General features: G+C 40.6%; 1 protein-coding gene across 1 annotated transcript in view; it reads left to right on the plus strand.

Annotated features, from left to right (window-relative positions):
- Positions 1–15960, plus strand: part of ARRDC1 (arrestin domain containing 1) — a 52055-nt gene that overhangs the window by 24918 nt on the left and 11177 nt on the right. The window contains exon 2 of the mRNA XM_060757339.2: positions 5012–5122. Within this exon, the coding sequence (XP_060613322.2) occupies positions 5012–5122 (111 nt within the window). The remainder of the gene's footprint in view (positions 1–5011; positions 5123–15960) is intronic.

Here is a 15960-nt window from a genome sequence, read left to right on the forward strand (position 1 = left end):
GGTGGGGTGGAGAGATCAATACCTTGGTCCTTTCATTACTGGTTGCTACTTCCCGACAGATGTCGGCTAAACAGTATGATTCCTTCAGTGGTGTCAGCATAGATATCCTGTGATAATGTGGCATGTCTCATTAAGAGCCACATCTACTGTTTTAGCGTGGTGAGATGTGTTCTCAGCAGCAGAGTAGCAAAGGGCAGATGTCTTCACTGTATCTGGTTGTGATCCCCAGGTTGTGCCAGTCAGCTTTCGTATGATATTGTTTCTAGCACCCACTTTTTGCTTGATATTCAGGCAGTGCTTCTTGTAAATCAGAGCACGGTCCAGAGTGACTCCCAGGTATTTGGGTGTGTTGCAATGCTCCAGTGAGGTTCCTTCCCAGGTCATCCACAGACCTTGAGATGCTTGTCCGTTCTTAAGGTGAAAAGCACACATCTACATTTTAGATGGATTGGGAATCATCTGGTAATAGGCAGTAAGAGCACATAAAGCTTTGGAGAGCTTCTGTTCAACCATTCCAAAGCTCCCTGCTTGAGCAGTGATGACACAATCGTCAGCATAGATGAAACTTTATCTCCCTTCTGGCTGTGGCTGGTCAATTGTGTAAATGTTAAGCATTGATGCAGCAAGCATGCACTTCTGTGCAACCATTTTAAAGCTCCCTGCTTGGGCGGTGATGGCATGATCGTTAGCATAGATGAAACTTTCCATCCCTTCTGGTAGTGTCTGGTCATTTGTGTAAATGTTAAACATTGATGGAGCAAGTACACTCCCCTGAGGCAGGCCGTTCTTCTGTTTCTGTAGTGGATGTAGCTCTTAATGAGACATGCCACATTATCACAGGATGTCTACGCTCAACACCACTGGAGAAATTACACTGTTTAGTTGTGGTGTTGTAATTTTAGAGTTTTTTAATACTGGTAGCCAGATTTTGTTCTGCGATTATTTCTGTGTTTGACTTATTAAAATATTCCCATCCAAAGCCAAGTTACTACAGTGGAGGCATTACTTTTCATTCAACCCTCGTATGCTAGAACCAATTAGGAAATGACATTTATAACCCAGGAACAACTATCATATTACATTGTGTTATCTGAGTGTAGAGTTGTGCAATGCACTGGCATTATATGAGTCCACATTAGTCATTTTATGCAGTTTCAAATTATGTGGAAATGGGGCCACTGAAACCTTGAACCCATGCTCCCAAGCAGAATCCAACAGTACTAGCAGCAGCCGTGTTTCCATTTCTACAGGAAGCAGGTCTTTTGTAAACGTAACAGGTTCTAATTACTGCCTAGCAAGGAGCTCTCAAATCCTTGGCACGAGGACGGAGGGTATTCGTGCCATCTTGTTCCCTACTGCTTCAGGATAAGCCTTGTCTTAGAGGGCACTGGAAATCTGAGTAAGTGTTTAAAAGTAGTTTCTTTGAGTGTTTCTTTGTTTGAGAAACACTCAAAATATTATAAACACTCAAAATATTATAAATATTATAGTTTCAGATCCAGAAGAGGTGGGAGATGTTGCCTTTCGAAGCGAATGCAACTTCCCATCGTTGCCCGACTTCAGTTCCTATCGCTTCCAGTGAGGCTTCGGAGTCGCTTGGCTTAATTTGAAACGATTTTGTGCAAAGTGCTTAAAAATCCCCTTAATTCCCCTCCTGCCAAGAATCACACCAAAGGAAATGATGTTGCTAGGAGACCCGCCGAAATCCAAGAACGGCGGAGGGTGATTGCTATTGAGAGAGACAATACCGGCTTCTAATATTTGGCTTCGGCATTGTGTGCATGAATACCAGCTTTCTCGTGAGCCAACCTCCTATATTAATGCGAGAGAGAATATCAAAGATCAGGATCTCATCCATGTATTGATATATGTACAATCACCAGTCATTCATATTGACAGATTGTGTATGCATGGATTCAACCATCCATATATTGGGTTGTTCTAGGTTTTTTTTGGCTATATGGCCATGGTCTAGAGGCATTCTCTCCTGACGTTTCTCCTGCATCTATGGCAAGCATCCTCAGAGGTAGTGAGGACGCTTGCCATAGATGCAGGCGAAACGTCAGGAGAGAATGCCTCTAGACCATGGCCATATAGCCCGAAAAAACCTACAACAACCCAGTGATTCCGGCCATGAAAGCCTTCGACAATACAATATATATATTTTCAATATATTTATATATATATATATATATATATATATATATATATATATATATATAATGTCATGTTCGTTTGTGGGATTAACAAAACTCAAAAACCACTGGACGAATTGACACCAAATTTGGACACAATGTACCTAACAACCCAATGTCTGTCCTTCACTCAAAAAAAAAAAGATTTTGTCATTTGGGAGTTGTAGTTGCTGGGATTTATAGTTCACCTACAATCAAAGAGCATTCTGGACCCCAACCAAACTCAGCACACAGTTCTCCCACGACCAACAGAAAAGACTGGAAGGGATTGGTGGGCAGTGTCCTTTGGTTTTGGAGTTGTAGTTCACCCACATCCAGAGATCAATGTGGCCTCAAACAACGATAGATCTGTACCAATACTCAATATTTCCAAATGTGAACACTGGTGGAGTTTGGGGATAAAAACCTTGACACTTGGGAGTTGTAGTTGCTGGGAGTTATAGTTCACCTACAATCAAAGAGCATTCTGAACCCCACCAACAAGGGAATTGAACCAAACTTGGAACACAGTTCTCCCATGACCAACAGAAAATACTGGAAGGGTTTGATGGGCAGTGTCCTTTGGTTTTGGAGTTGTTGTTCACCTACATCCAGAAATCACTGTGGGCTCAAACAATGATGGATCCGGACCAAACTCTACACGAGTACTCAATATGCCATAATGTGAACACTGGTGGAGTTTGGGGAAAATAGAATCTTGACATTTGGGTGTTGTAGTTGCTGGGATTTATAGTTCACCTACAATCAAAGAGCATTCTGAATCCCACCAACGATAGAATTGGGCCAAACCTCCCACACAGAACCCCCATATGGGCCACACCCCTGGGACCACCTTTGCTGGATGATGATGATGATGATTATTATTATTATTATAAACCCAACAAGTTGAGTCCACAGCAGATACTCTGCTGGCTGTTGTGTTGGATCACACATTGGACACTTCCCAAGTGTCTAGGACTGTGTGATGTATCGGCAAATAATGCGTGCAGATCCCAGTAAGGTGGCCTTTTGCAGCTGGCAGATGGTAATCTTGTCAGTGCTGATTGTGTTTAAGTGCAGGCCAAGGTCTTTAGGCACTGCGCCCAGTGTGCCGATCACCACTGGGACCACCTTTACTGGTTTGTGCCAGAGTCTTGGCTTATTATTATTATTATTATTATTATTATTATTATATGTTGTTGTTATTATTATTATTATTATTATTATTATTATTATTATATGTTATTATTATTATTATATGTTATTATTTTATATTATTATTATTATTATTATTAGAAACCCAACAAGATGAGTCCACAGCAGACACTCTGCTGGCTGTTGTATTGGATCACACGTCGGACACTTCCCAAGTGTCTAGGACTGTGTGATGTATCGGCAAATAATGCGTGCAGATCCCAGTAAGGTGGCCTTTTGCAGCTGGCAGATGGTAATCTTGTCAGTGCTGATTGTGTTTAAGTGCAGGCCAAGGTCTTTAGGCACTGCGCCCAGTGTGCCGATCACCACTGGGACCACCTTTACTGGTTTGTGCCAGAGTCTTGGCTTATTATTATTATTATTATTATTATTATTATTATTATTATATGTTGTTGTTATTATTATTATTATTATTATATGTTATTATTATTATTATATGTTATTATTTTATATTATTATTATTATTATTATTAGAAACCCAACAAGATGAGTCCACAGCAGACACTCTGCTGGCTGTTGTATTGGATCACACGTCGGACACTTCCCAAGTGTCTAGGACTGTGTGATGTATCGGCGAATAATGCGTGCAATCCCAGTAAGGTGGCCTTCTGCAGCTGGCAGATGGTAATCTTGTCAGTGCTGATTGTGTTTAAGTGCAGGCCAAGGTCTTTAGGCACTGCGCCCAGTGTGCCGATCACCACTGGGACCACCTTTACTGGTTTGTGCCAGAGTCTTGGCTTATTATTATTATTATTATTATTATTATTATTATATGTTGTTGTTATTATTATTATTATTATTATTATTATTATTATTATTATTATATGTTATTATTATTATTATATGTTATTATTTTATATTATTATTATTATTATTATTATTATTAGAAACCCAACAAGATGAGTCCACAGCAGATACTCTGCTGGTTGTTGTGTTGGATCACACGTCGGACACTTCCCAAGTGTATAGGACTGTGTGATGTATTGGCAAATAATGCATGCAGATCCTAGTAAGGTGGCCTTTCGCAGCTGGCAGGTGGTAATCTTGTCAGCGCTGATTGTGTTTAAGTGCAGGCCAAGGTCTTTAGGCACTGCGCCCAGTGTGCCGATCACTCCTGGGACCACCTTTACTGGTTTGTGCCAGAGTCTTTGCATATTATTATTATTATTATTATTATTATTATTATTATTAATACCATCATCATCATCATCATTATATGTTATTATTTTATATTATTATATCATTATTATTATTTTATGTTATTATTTTATATATTATTATAATTATTTTATGTTATTATTTTATATTATTATTATTGTTATTATTATTTTTATTAGGGGATGGTGTAACATAGTTTCATGGTACTTGAGCACATATAGATCTTGATGTCCATGGCAGATATTGAAACCTCATAGAAAACCATTTTCAGTTAAATATATTAGTCGTAAACATGCTGTCCAATTTTTTTGGATCAATGGATAATCAATGGATAATGATATTGTATTGTATATCTAAATAGTAATCCAGTACAACACTGAGTTGATTGATTGATTGATTGATTGGCTATTTATTTGTCATGATATTAAAATATTTCTTCTCTTTGCTCTCTCCTCCTTTCATAGCCATCAAGGTGAGCTGCGTAGGATCTTGTGGGGTGTCCAACAAAATCAATGACACGGCTTGGACTGTGGAGGAGCAGTATTTCAACACCACGCTCTCGCTGGCCGACAAAGGTAAGAGGGATGAGATGAGATGGGATGGGCACATCTCCTTGCCAAAATGTGAAATACATAGAATCCTAGAGCTGGAAGAGACCCTAAAGGGCCATCCATTCTGACCCCCTTCTGCCAGAAAAGAAGACACAATCAAAGCTTTCCTGACAGATGGCCATCCAGCTTCTGCTTGATGATGATGATAATAATAATGGAATAATTATAATCATAATAATTATAATAATAATGGAATCATAGGATCCTAGAATTGGAAGGGACCCCCAAAGGCCATCCAAACCCTCCTGACAGATGGCCACCCAGCCTTTGTATAATAATAATAATAATAATAATAATAATAATAATAATGGAATCCTAGAGATGGAAGAGATTCCCCTGCTATACAGGAAGACACCATCCGATCCCTCCTGATAGATGGTCATCCAGCCCTTGCTCTGTAGTAGTATTAGTAGTAGTAATAATGGAATCATAGAATCCTAGGGTTGGAAGGGACCCCCAAAGGCCATCCGATCCCTCCTGATAGATGATCATCCAGCCCTTGCTCAGTAGTAGTAGTAGTAATAGTAATAAAATGGAATCATAGAATCCTAGAGTTGGAAGGGACCCCAAAAGGCTATCTAGTCGAGCCCCCTTCTGCCACAAGGGCACCATCTGTTCCCTCCTGACAGGTAGCCATCCAACTTCTGCTTTAAAACATCCAGGGAAGGAGACTCCATCCCACTTGCTGGCAATGTATTCCTCTATGTCCAAGCAAGAGGAAGTCACAAATTGGAGGTCCCTAGAATGAGTGTGGTGGCTTCATTGCTGCTTGATTATCCTTAAGAGGCGGCATATTTTGTAAAGGTTCAAGGTTTGCAAAAGAATTCCATCACAAAAATGATGTTATGTGGTGTAATTCTTCATTAGTCCTGGGCAGGGGCATTTACATATTGCGCACCCACATACACAAACACATATCCCCCCCCCCTTAAAGGAGGCCTCCCTTGAAACCAGTCGGCCTCAGACAGTGCGGCTTTGTTAGTCCAGGTACGGCGGAGAGAAGGATTTCGGCTGACGCATGGCGAAGGGAGGGAGGAAAGGGGCCGAGAGGGTGCGGCAAACCAGCTTGGTGGCTTCAACTGTCATTCCGGACTTGGAGGAAACGAAACTTCTTGTACTTTGAGAGCAAAACACACTGCTCTGTTATGCAAACCACATAAGGCAAGGAACCCATTTTCTGCTCTGGTGGCTGGTCATGGTTTCTTGTTCTCTTATCTCTCTTTGACACCATCAATGCAGCAGCCTTTCTTATAATTATAATTATAATTAAAGACTCTGGCACGAAAATGGTCCCAGTGGTGATCGGCACACTGGGTGCAGCGCCTAAAGACCTTGGCCTGGACTTAAAAACAATCGGCGCTAACAAAATTACCAACTGTCAGCTGCAAAAGGCTACCCTACTTGGATCTGCATGCATTATTCGCCAATACATCACACAGTTCTAGACACTTGGGAAGTGTCTGACGTGCGATCGACTACAAAAGCCAGCATAGTGATCTTGTTTGCTATGTACTAATTTTGTTGTGTATCTAATGTTGTGTATTATTATTATTATTATTATTGAAGAAACTGGCACAAACCAGTTAAGGTGATCCCAGTGGTGGTTGGCACACTTGGTGCAGCACCTAAGGACCTTGGCCTGGACTTAAAAACAATAGGAGCTAACAAAATTATCATCTGTCAGCTGGAAAAGTCTACCCTACTTGAATCCACATGTATTATTCTCCGATATAACACACAGTCCTAGACACTTGGAATGTGTCCGACATGTGATTGACTACAAAAGCCAGCATAGTGATCTTGTGATCGACTACAAAAGCCAGCATAGTGATCTTGTTTGCTGTGTACTAATTTTGTTGTGTATCTAATGTTGAGTATTATTATTATTATTATTATTATTATTATTATTATTATTAAAGACACTGGCACAAACCAGTCAAGGTGGTCCCAGTGGTGGTTGGCACACTGGGTGCAGTGCCTAAGGACCTTGGCCTGGACTTAAAAACAATCGGCACTAACAAAATTACCATCAGTCAGCTGGAAAAGGCCACCTTACTGGGATCTGCATGCATTATTTGCAGATACATCACAGAGTCCTAGACACTTGGGAAGTGTCCAACGTGTGATCCAATACAACAGCCAGCAAAGTGATCTTGTTTGCTGTGTACTAATGTTGTTGTGTATCTAATCATAATCATAATCATAATGATTTATTTGTGCACCGCCCTACCTCCTCGAACGGACTCAGGCGGTTTCCAGCATATTTGGCAAACGTTCAATGCAAAACAAGTTACATCAAAACAGATCACATCAAGCAATATGGAGGCAGCCTAAGTTTAAACTTAGTAACCAACAAAAATAACCAAAGATAAAACTTAATAATCCATATAAACATAAACACATAGCATAAATGTATCACTGGGTCAACTTTTCTTTAAGTTAATGCTCAAAGTACTAACAAAAACAACAGTAATAATAATAATAATAATAATAATAGTAATTTATTTATTATTTACAATATTTGTATCCCATCCATATCAGCCCGAAGACGACTCCAGTTGAAATGTATTTTTTTAGAAACCCACAGAAACAAAGCTAAAAAGTTGGCATTATACCACTAATAATAATAATAATAATAATAATAATAATAATAATAATAATAATGTGTTGTCGAAGGCTTTCATGGTTGGAATTACTGGGTTGCTGTGAGTTTTCCTGGCTGTATGGCCATGTTCCAGAAGCAGACACTGGATGGGAGAGCTTTGATTGTGTCCTTCTGCCTGGCGGAATGGGGTTGGACTGGATGACCCTTTGAGTTCCCCTCCAACTCTAGGATTTTTATGCACTTTTATGCCTATTCAAGGCGACGGAATCTCCTTGTTGGGAGGTTTGGAAGCAGAGGCTGGATGGCCTTCTGTCGGGAAAGCTTGAATGGTGTCTTCCTGTCTGGCGGAATGGGGTTGTGCTTGGTGGCCGATGGGGTTTCTTGTATGGTTCTTAACAGCGGAAGAGAGGAATTCCATTCTGTGAAGGTCAAGGCTTTTGGAAACAGAGCCAGCTTTGGAGAGAGTTGCTGCCAAGGTTATGGCTGGGTTTCTGACGAAAAGACAGAAAGTCCCGCTCTTTCCCCCAGATTTAACTCTGGACTTATCTGCTCTTGAGCAATCCTGCAAAGTAAATGTGCCAATCGCCCTGGGCTCTGCTTGGTTCCATTGCATTGCAAGAAAACTGGTTGAGCCAGTTTGCAAAAAAGCGGTGTGTTTTTGTTTATTTTGTGAAAAGCTGAGTGAATAGGCAAATGGAAAATCTATTTGTTTCATCCTTGGAAGGAAAAGAGTTTCGCTGATTGCGCAGCCACAATATCTATCTATCTATCTATCCATCTCGCTGTCTGTCTGTCTGTCTGTCTGTCCGTCCGTCCGTCCGTCTGTCCATCCATCCATCCATCTATCCATCCATCCATCTCGCCATCTAACATCTATCTATCTATCCATCCATCCATCCATCCATCCATCCATCCATCTATCCATCTATCGATCTATCCATCTATCCTTCCATCTCTCTCTCTCTCTCTCTCTCTCCATCCATCCATCCATCCATCTATCTCGCCATCTATCTATCCATCCATCTATCCATCCACTCATCCATCTCGCAATCTGTCCATCCATCCATCCATCCATCCATCCATCCCTCTCTCTCTCTATCCATCCATCCATCCATCCATCCATCCATCCATCCATCCATCTCGCCATCTATCATCTATCATCTATCTATCCATCCATCCATCTCGCCATCTATCTATCCATCTCTCCATCTATCCATCCATCTCTCTCTATCTCTCTCTCACTCTCTATCTCTATCTATCTAACCGTCCATCCGTCCGTCCATCTATCCATCCATCTCGCCATCTATCTATCTAGCCATCTAGCCATCCATCCATCCATCTCGCAATCTATCTATCCATCCATCCATCCATCCTACCTACCTACCTACCTACCTACCTACCTATTCCCTTATTCAGCCATCAATCCATCCATCCATCCATCCATCCATCTTATCCATCCATCCATCCATCTCGCCATCCATCTATCCATCCATCTATCTATCTATCTATCTATCTATCTATCTATCTATCTATCTATCTATCTTATCTATTAAGTGATGGTCGCTCCTTGTGTTGTGAGACGTTTAGTTGCCAAATTTGGTGTGATTTTGTTCATTCGTTCTTTTGTTTTTAAGGTATTCATTATGCACAGAGCATTTATATAGATAGATAGATAGATAGATAGATAGATAGATAGATAGATATAGATAGATATATACACACGCGCACACACACACTAGCCATCCCCTGCCACGCGTTGTAGTGGGAGTTGTAGTTTAATCTACAGCCAGAGAGCACACTGAACCCCACCAATTTTGCATCTAGACTAAACTTGCTCAACATAACAAACTTGAAGTACCGATTGAGTTTTTCAGGGTTAACCTGGCATGACGGGAGTTGTAGTTCACCCACAATTTTATGCATTTTGTACAATTAAAACACTGACTTTTTCAAATAAGCTGGGCAATGCCAGGTACCTAAGCTAGCATATATATATAAGCTGTTCAACAGAATAAGATTCTGCCTTGGGGTATGGTAGAGTCTCCTTCTATGTTTTTGAGCGGAGGCTGGATGGCCATCTGTTGGGAGGGTTTTGATGTTGTCTTCCTGCGTGGTAGAATGGGGTGAGCCTCACTGGTCTTCCATTTCTAGGATTCCATAAATTCTGTCTGAAGCCAGGAATTGCAAAAAGCACCGCCAAATGACTCCAATAATGGAAACATTCCACCCAAACTGACGTCACCTCCGTTGACCGTCAGGTGGAGCGAATGACTCACCTGTACTTAGGAACCGAAATTGTGTACCTGTATCTGTGCCAAATGTCAATAGCTAGGCTGACTCACCATATATTACAGCAATCCAAATCCAATGAAGGACACTGTCGTCTGGCATAGCTGGGGAGGCACTAAGCCACCTGCCTTCCTTCTGTGTCACGATCTCCCTTATCCTCCTTCCAACTGCAACTACAACTCCCATGATCCCATAGCATTGGACCATAGTGGTCAAAGTGGTGTCAAAGTGTATCAATCCTATAGTATAGATGCACAATCAAAGCCTTGTGTTGTCGAAGGCTTTTATGGCCAGAATCACTGGGTTGCTATGAGTTTTGCGGGCTATGTGGCCAAGTTACAGAAGCATTCTCTCCTGACGTTTCACCCACATCTATGGCAGGCATCCTCAGAGGTTGTGAGGTCTGTTGGATAAGTGGGGTATATATATATATATATATATCCCTGTGGAATAATGTCAAGGGTGGGAGAAAGAACTCTTGTCTATCTGCGGCAAGTGTCTATTTGCCACTTTGGTTCGCATGGAGTGGTCTTGCAGCTTCAAAGCCTGGCTGCTTCCTGACTGGGGGAATCCTTTGATTCTAAAATGAGGACAGTAAATAAAGAACAACACTAAAAAAAAACAAAACAGGGGAATCGCAGACAGGAAACAATCGGGGCCAGCCGACACCTCCCAACAAAGGATTCCTCCAGGCAGGAAGCAGCCAGGCTTTGAAGCTGCAAGGCCATTCAGTGCTAATCAATTTATTATTTGTATTGTCGAAGTCTTTCATAGCCGGAATCACTGGGTTGTTGTAGGTTTTTTTCGGGCTGTATGGCATTCTCTCCTGACGTTTCGCCTTTATTGTTTATTATTTATTTCTATTTATTATTTGTTATTTATTTATATTATTTTATTTATTTATTTATTTATTTATTATTTGCAGTATTTGTATACCGCTTTTCTCACCCCGAGGGGGACTCAAAGCGGTTGACACATAAGTAATGGCAAAAAATTCAATGCCAGTACAAACAATTACAATTGTACACTACAATTAGACATAAAATTAAATTAAAAATACATCCATGAGCAATAAAACAATCAAGGTGGTGGCTAATTGCGATATTCACACTTGCCTCAAGCAGACAAGAGTTTTTTCTCCCACCCAGGACATTATAATAAACCATATATATAAATATAAATATAAAAATATAAAAATAAATATATAAATATATAAATATAGAAAAATATAAATATATAAATATAAATAGAAAAATAGAAAAATATGAATATATGAATATAAATATATGAATATAAATATATAAATATATAAACCCAATTTTCCTAGTTTCTAATAGACCTCGCAACATCTGAGGATGCCTGGAATAGATGTGGGCAAAACGTCAGGAGGGAATGCTTCTGACACATGGCTCTACAGCCCTGAAAACTCATAGCAACCTAAATATATAAATATAAATGTGTGTGTGTGTGTATATATATATATATATATATATATAAAGGTAAAGGCAGTCCCCTGACATTAAGTCCAGTCATGTCTGACTCTGGGGTGTGGTGCTCATCTCCATTTCTAAGCCGAAGAGCCAGCGTTGTCCGTAGACACCTCCAAGGTCATGTGGCCAGCATGACTGCATGGAGCGCCGTTACCTTCCCGCCGGAGCGGTACCTATTGATCTACTCACATTTGCATGTTTTCGAACTGCTAGGTTGGCAGAAGCTAGGGCTGACAGCGGAAGCTCACGCCGCTCCCTGGAATCGAATCTGCGACCTTTCGATCAACAAGCTCAGCAGCTCAGTGTATATATATAAACCCAATTTTCCTAGTTTCTAATAGACCTCCCAACCTCTGAGGATGCCTGGGATAGATGTGGGCAAAATGTCAGGAGGGAATGCTTCTGAAACATGGCTCTACGGCCCTGAAAACTCACAGCAACCCAATCAAAGCCCTCTCGGCAGGTGGCCATCCAACCTCCCAGGAGGTAGAAGGAAATCACTAAAGGCAGGCGTCCGTGTTACATACCGAGCTCTTTTGTAAACAAAGGTGCGCTTGGGGAAAAAATGGCATGCAGAGGAAAGGAGACAGCCCAGAAAAATAGGTTTTGCGAGTCCCATCGCATTGAGGGTAAATAAGACCAAAGTCCGAAGCGTGTTTGCATTCAACAGGGTCAGAAATTCCAGAAGATTGGCCAAGCAGGGCTCTGAGACCTTTGTGGCTCCTCTGAACTAATCTTGCAAATATAATCTGCATTATATGGGGCTATACCAGGCATGGGCAAACTTTGGCCCTCCGGGTGTTTTGGACTTTAACTCCCACAATTCCTAACAGCCGGTAGGCTGTTAGGAATTGTGGGAGTTGAAGTCCAAAACACCCGGAGGGGCGAAGTTTGCCCATACCTGGCCTATACTCACCATATCATGTGGCTGTGCTTTGGCACAAAACTGTTTCTTAGGCAATAGTGTCTCAAGCAGATTTCCCGTGTTCCTTCCTTTGCATTAAAACTCTGCAAGTTTCCTGATTCGTTTCTTACATGCCCTGCCAAACAATGCCCAGCCAAGCTTGGAATTGGTGAGTTACAGAGGAGTAGTTGCTTGTTGTTAATTACTTTCTATATGGCTGGAGGTGAAGTGAGAATATCCCATTGGTTAGTAGACAGCAGAGGCTGGAACGGATGAGCTACACCAAAGTAGTTACTTGTAATTAGTTACTGAGTTGCTGATGAGCTACAGTGAATTACTGAGTTACAGAGGACTAGTTACTTGCTGTTAGTTACTTACTATATAGCTGGAGGCGATGTGAGAATATCCCACAGGAGAGCCTGGAACTGATGAGCTACAGCGAACTAGTTACTTGTAATTAATTATTGAGTTACAGAGGACTACTTGATTGCTGTTAATTACTTTCTATATGGCTGGAGGTGAAGTTAGAATATCCCACAGGAGAGCCTGGAGGTGAGCTACAGTGAACTAATTACTTGTAATTAATTACTGAGTTACAGTGGACTAGTTGCTTGCTGTTAATTACTTTCTATATGGCTGAAGTGAGAATATCCCATTGGTTAGTAGACAGCAGAGCCTGGAACAGATAGGCAACAGCGAATTAGTTACTTGTAATTAATTACTGAGTTACAGAGGACTAGTTGCTGTTAATTACTTTCTTTATGGCTGGAGGTGAAGTGAAGAATATCCCATTGGTTAGTAGGCAGCAGAGCCTGGAACTGATGAGCTACAGTGAACTAGTTACTTGTAATTAATTACTGAGCTACAGCAAACTAGTTACTTATAATTAATTACTGAGTTAAAGGGGACTAGTTGCTTGCTGTTAGTTACTTTCTATATGGCTGGAGTTGAAGTGAGAATATCCCATTGGTTAGTAGACAGCAGAGCCTGGAACTGATGAGATACCGCAAACTAGTTACTTGTAAATAATTACTGAGCTACAGCAAACTAGTTACTTGTAATTAATTATTGAGTTACAGAGGACTAGATGCTTGCTGTTAGTTACTTTCTATATGGCTGGAGGTGAAGTGAGAATATCCCATTGGTTAGTAGACAGCAGAGCCTGGAACTGATGAACTACAGTGAACTAGTTACTTATAATTAATTACTGAGCTACAACAAACTAGTTACTTGTAATTAATTATTGAGTTACAGAGGACTAGATGCTTACTGTTAGTTACTTTCTATATGGCTGGAGGTGAAGTGAGAATATCCTATTGGTTAGCAGACAGCAGAGCCTGGAACTGATGAAGTAGAGTAAACTAGTTACTTGTAATTAATTACTGAGCTACAGCAAACTAGTTACTTGTAATTAATTACTGAGTTACAGAGGACTAGTTGCTTGCTGTTAGTTACTTTCTATACGGCTGGAGGTGAAGTGAATAATATTCCATTGGTTAATAGACAGCAGAGCCTGGAACTGATGAGCTACAGCAAACCAGTTACTTGTAAATAATTACTGAGCTACAGCAAACTAGTTACTTATAATTAATTACTGAGTTAAAGGGGACTAGTTTCTTACTGTTAATTACTTTTTATATGGCTGGAGGTGAGTGAGAATATCCCACAGGAGAGCCTGGAACTGAGCTTCAGTGAACATTACTTACTTAATTACTCAGTTACAGAGGACTAGTTGCTTGCTGTTAGTTACTTTTTATATGGCTGGAGGTGAAGTGAGAATATCCCACAGGAGAGCCTGGAATTGATGAGCTACAGTGAACTAGTTACTTGTAAATAAATAGTTACTTTCTCTATGGCTGGAGGTGAAGTGAGAATATCCCATTGGTTAGTAGACAGCAGAGCCTGAAACTGATGAGCTACAGCAAACTAGTTACTTGTAATTAATTACTGAGTTACAGAGAACTAGTTACTTGTTGTTCATTACTCAAACTGTATTGTTCCTACAATAGCAGCATCCTGTTAGCTCTGCTTCCCTTTTCCCTTCGATGCAATGCAATCCTGAGAGTTGTAGTTTCATGTTTCTGCCAAAGAGTCTGATGTCTCCCCAAACTACAAATTCCTTTCCCAGGGAAAAAGAAAGACCAAAAAGGGGGAGTTACAGGTGGAATCTGGCCCAGCCTTCCTCTGCCCAGGATGACTTTCTCACAGAGGTATTTTTAGCCGCAAGCAACACACAAAAAAATCCAGGAAAGGCCTTTGTGCCGAGAGACACTGCGCCCTTTGTTCCAGCTTCTGGGAAGGAGGCTGCGCAACTCCAACAAACACCCCTCCTTTCCTGCTTCTTTGCAAAGGCCCCTTGGAAACTGCTTTTTGAACTGTTTTGAACTGCTCTATATGGTCAATGTAGATCCATACGTTGATCTATATCACGTCTGCACAACCTATAGTCATATAGGTGTTTAGGATTCCAACTCCCAGCATTCCTAGACAGCTTGTCCAATGGCTGGGGATTTTGGGAACTGAAGTCCACAATTGCTGGAGGACCGCGGGTTGTTCAGGTCCCTATATATATATGTAGATTCATATATTGGTCTGTATGGTCAGTATATTGGCCTATACAGTATATCCCTCTATATTGGCCTATATATGGTCAGTGTAGACCCCTATATCTTGGTCTATATGGTCAATGTAGACCCCTATATTTTGGATTATATGGTCAATGTTGAGCCCTGTATATTGGCCTATATGGTGAATGTAGACTTATATCTTGGTCTATATGGTAGATGTTGATCCCTATATTTTGTCCTATGTGGTCAATGTAGACCCGTATATCTCGGTCTATATGATCAATGTTGATCCCTATATATTGGCCTATCTGGTGAATGCAGACCCCTATATCAGCCTATATGGTCAATGTTAATCCCTACTGTATATATTGGCCTATATGGAAAATGTAGACCCCTATGTCTTGGGCTATATGTTCAGTATTGATCCCTATATATATTGGCTTATATAGTGAATATAAACCCCTATACCTTGGTCTATATGGTCAATGTAGACCCATATATTGGTCTATATGGTCAATGTTGATTCCTATATATTGGCCTATATGGTTAGTGTAGATCTTGGACATGTAGGTTAATGTTGATCCATATCTACTTCCCTATATGGTGAATGTAGACCCCTATATCTTGGTCCATATGGTCAGTGTAGACCCCTATATCTTCATCTATATGGTCAATGTAGATTCATATAGTGGTCTATATGGTCAATGTTGATCCCTATATATGGGCCTTTATGGTGAATGTAAACCCCTATATCTTCATCTATATGGTCAATGTAGACTCATATAGTAGTCTATGTGGTCAATCCTTATATATTGGCCTTTATGATGAATGTAAACCCCTATATCTTCACCTATATGGTGAACATAAACACCTATATCTTCATCTATATGGTCAGTGTTGATCCTTATATATTGGCCTATATGGTGAACGTAAACCCCTATATCTTC

The sequence above is a fragment of the Anolis sagrei genome, chromosome 11 (genome assembly GCF_037176765.1).
Source record: "Anolis sagrei isolate rAnoSag1 chromosome 11, rAnoSag1.mat, whole genome shotgun sequence".
Taxonomy (NCBI): domain Eukaryota; kingdom Metazoa; phylum Chordata; class Lepidosauria; order Squamata; family Dactyloidae; genus Anolis; species Anolis sagrei.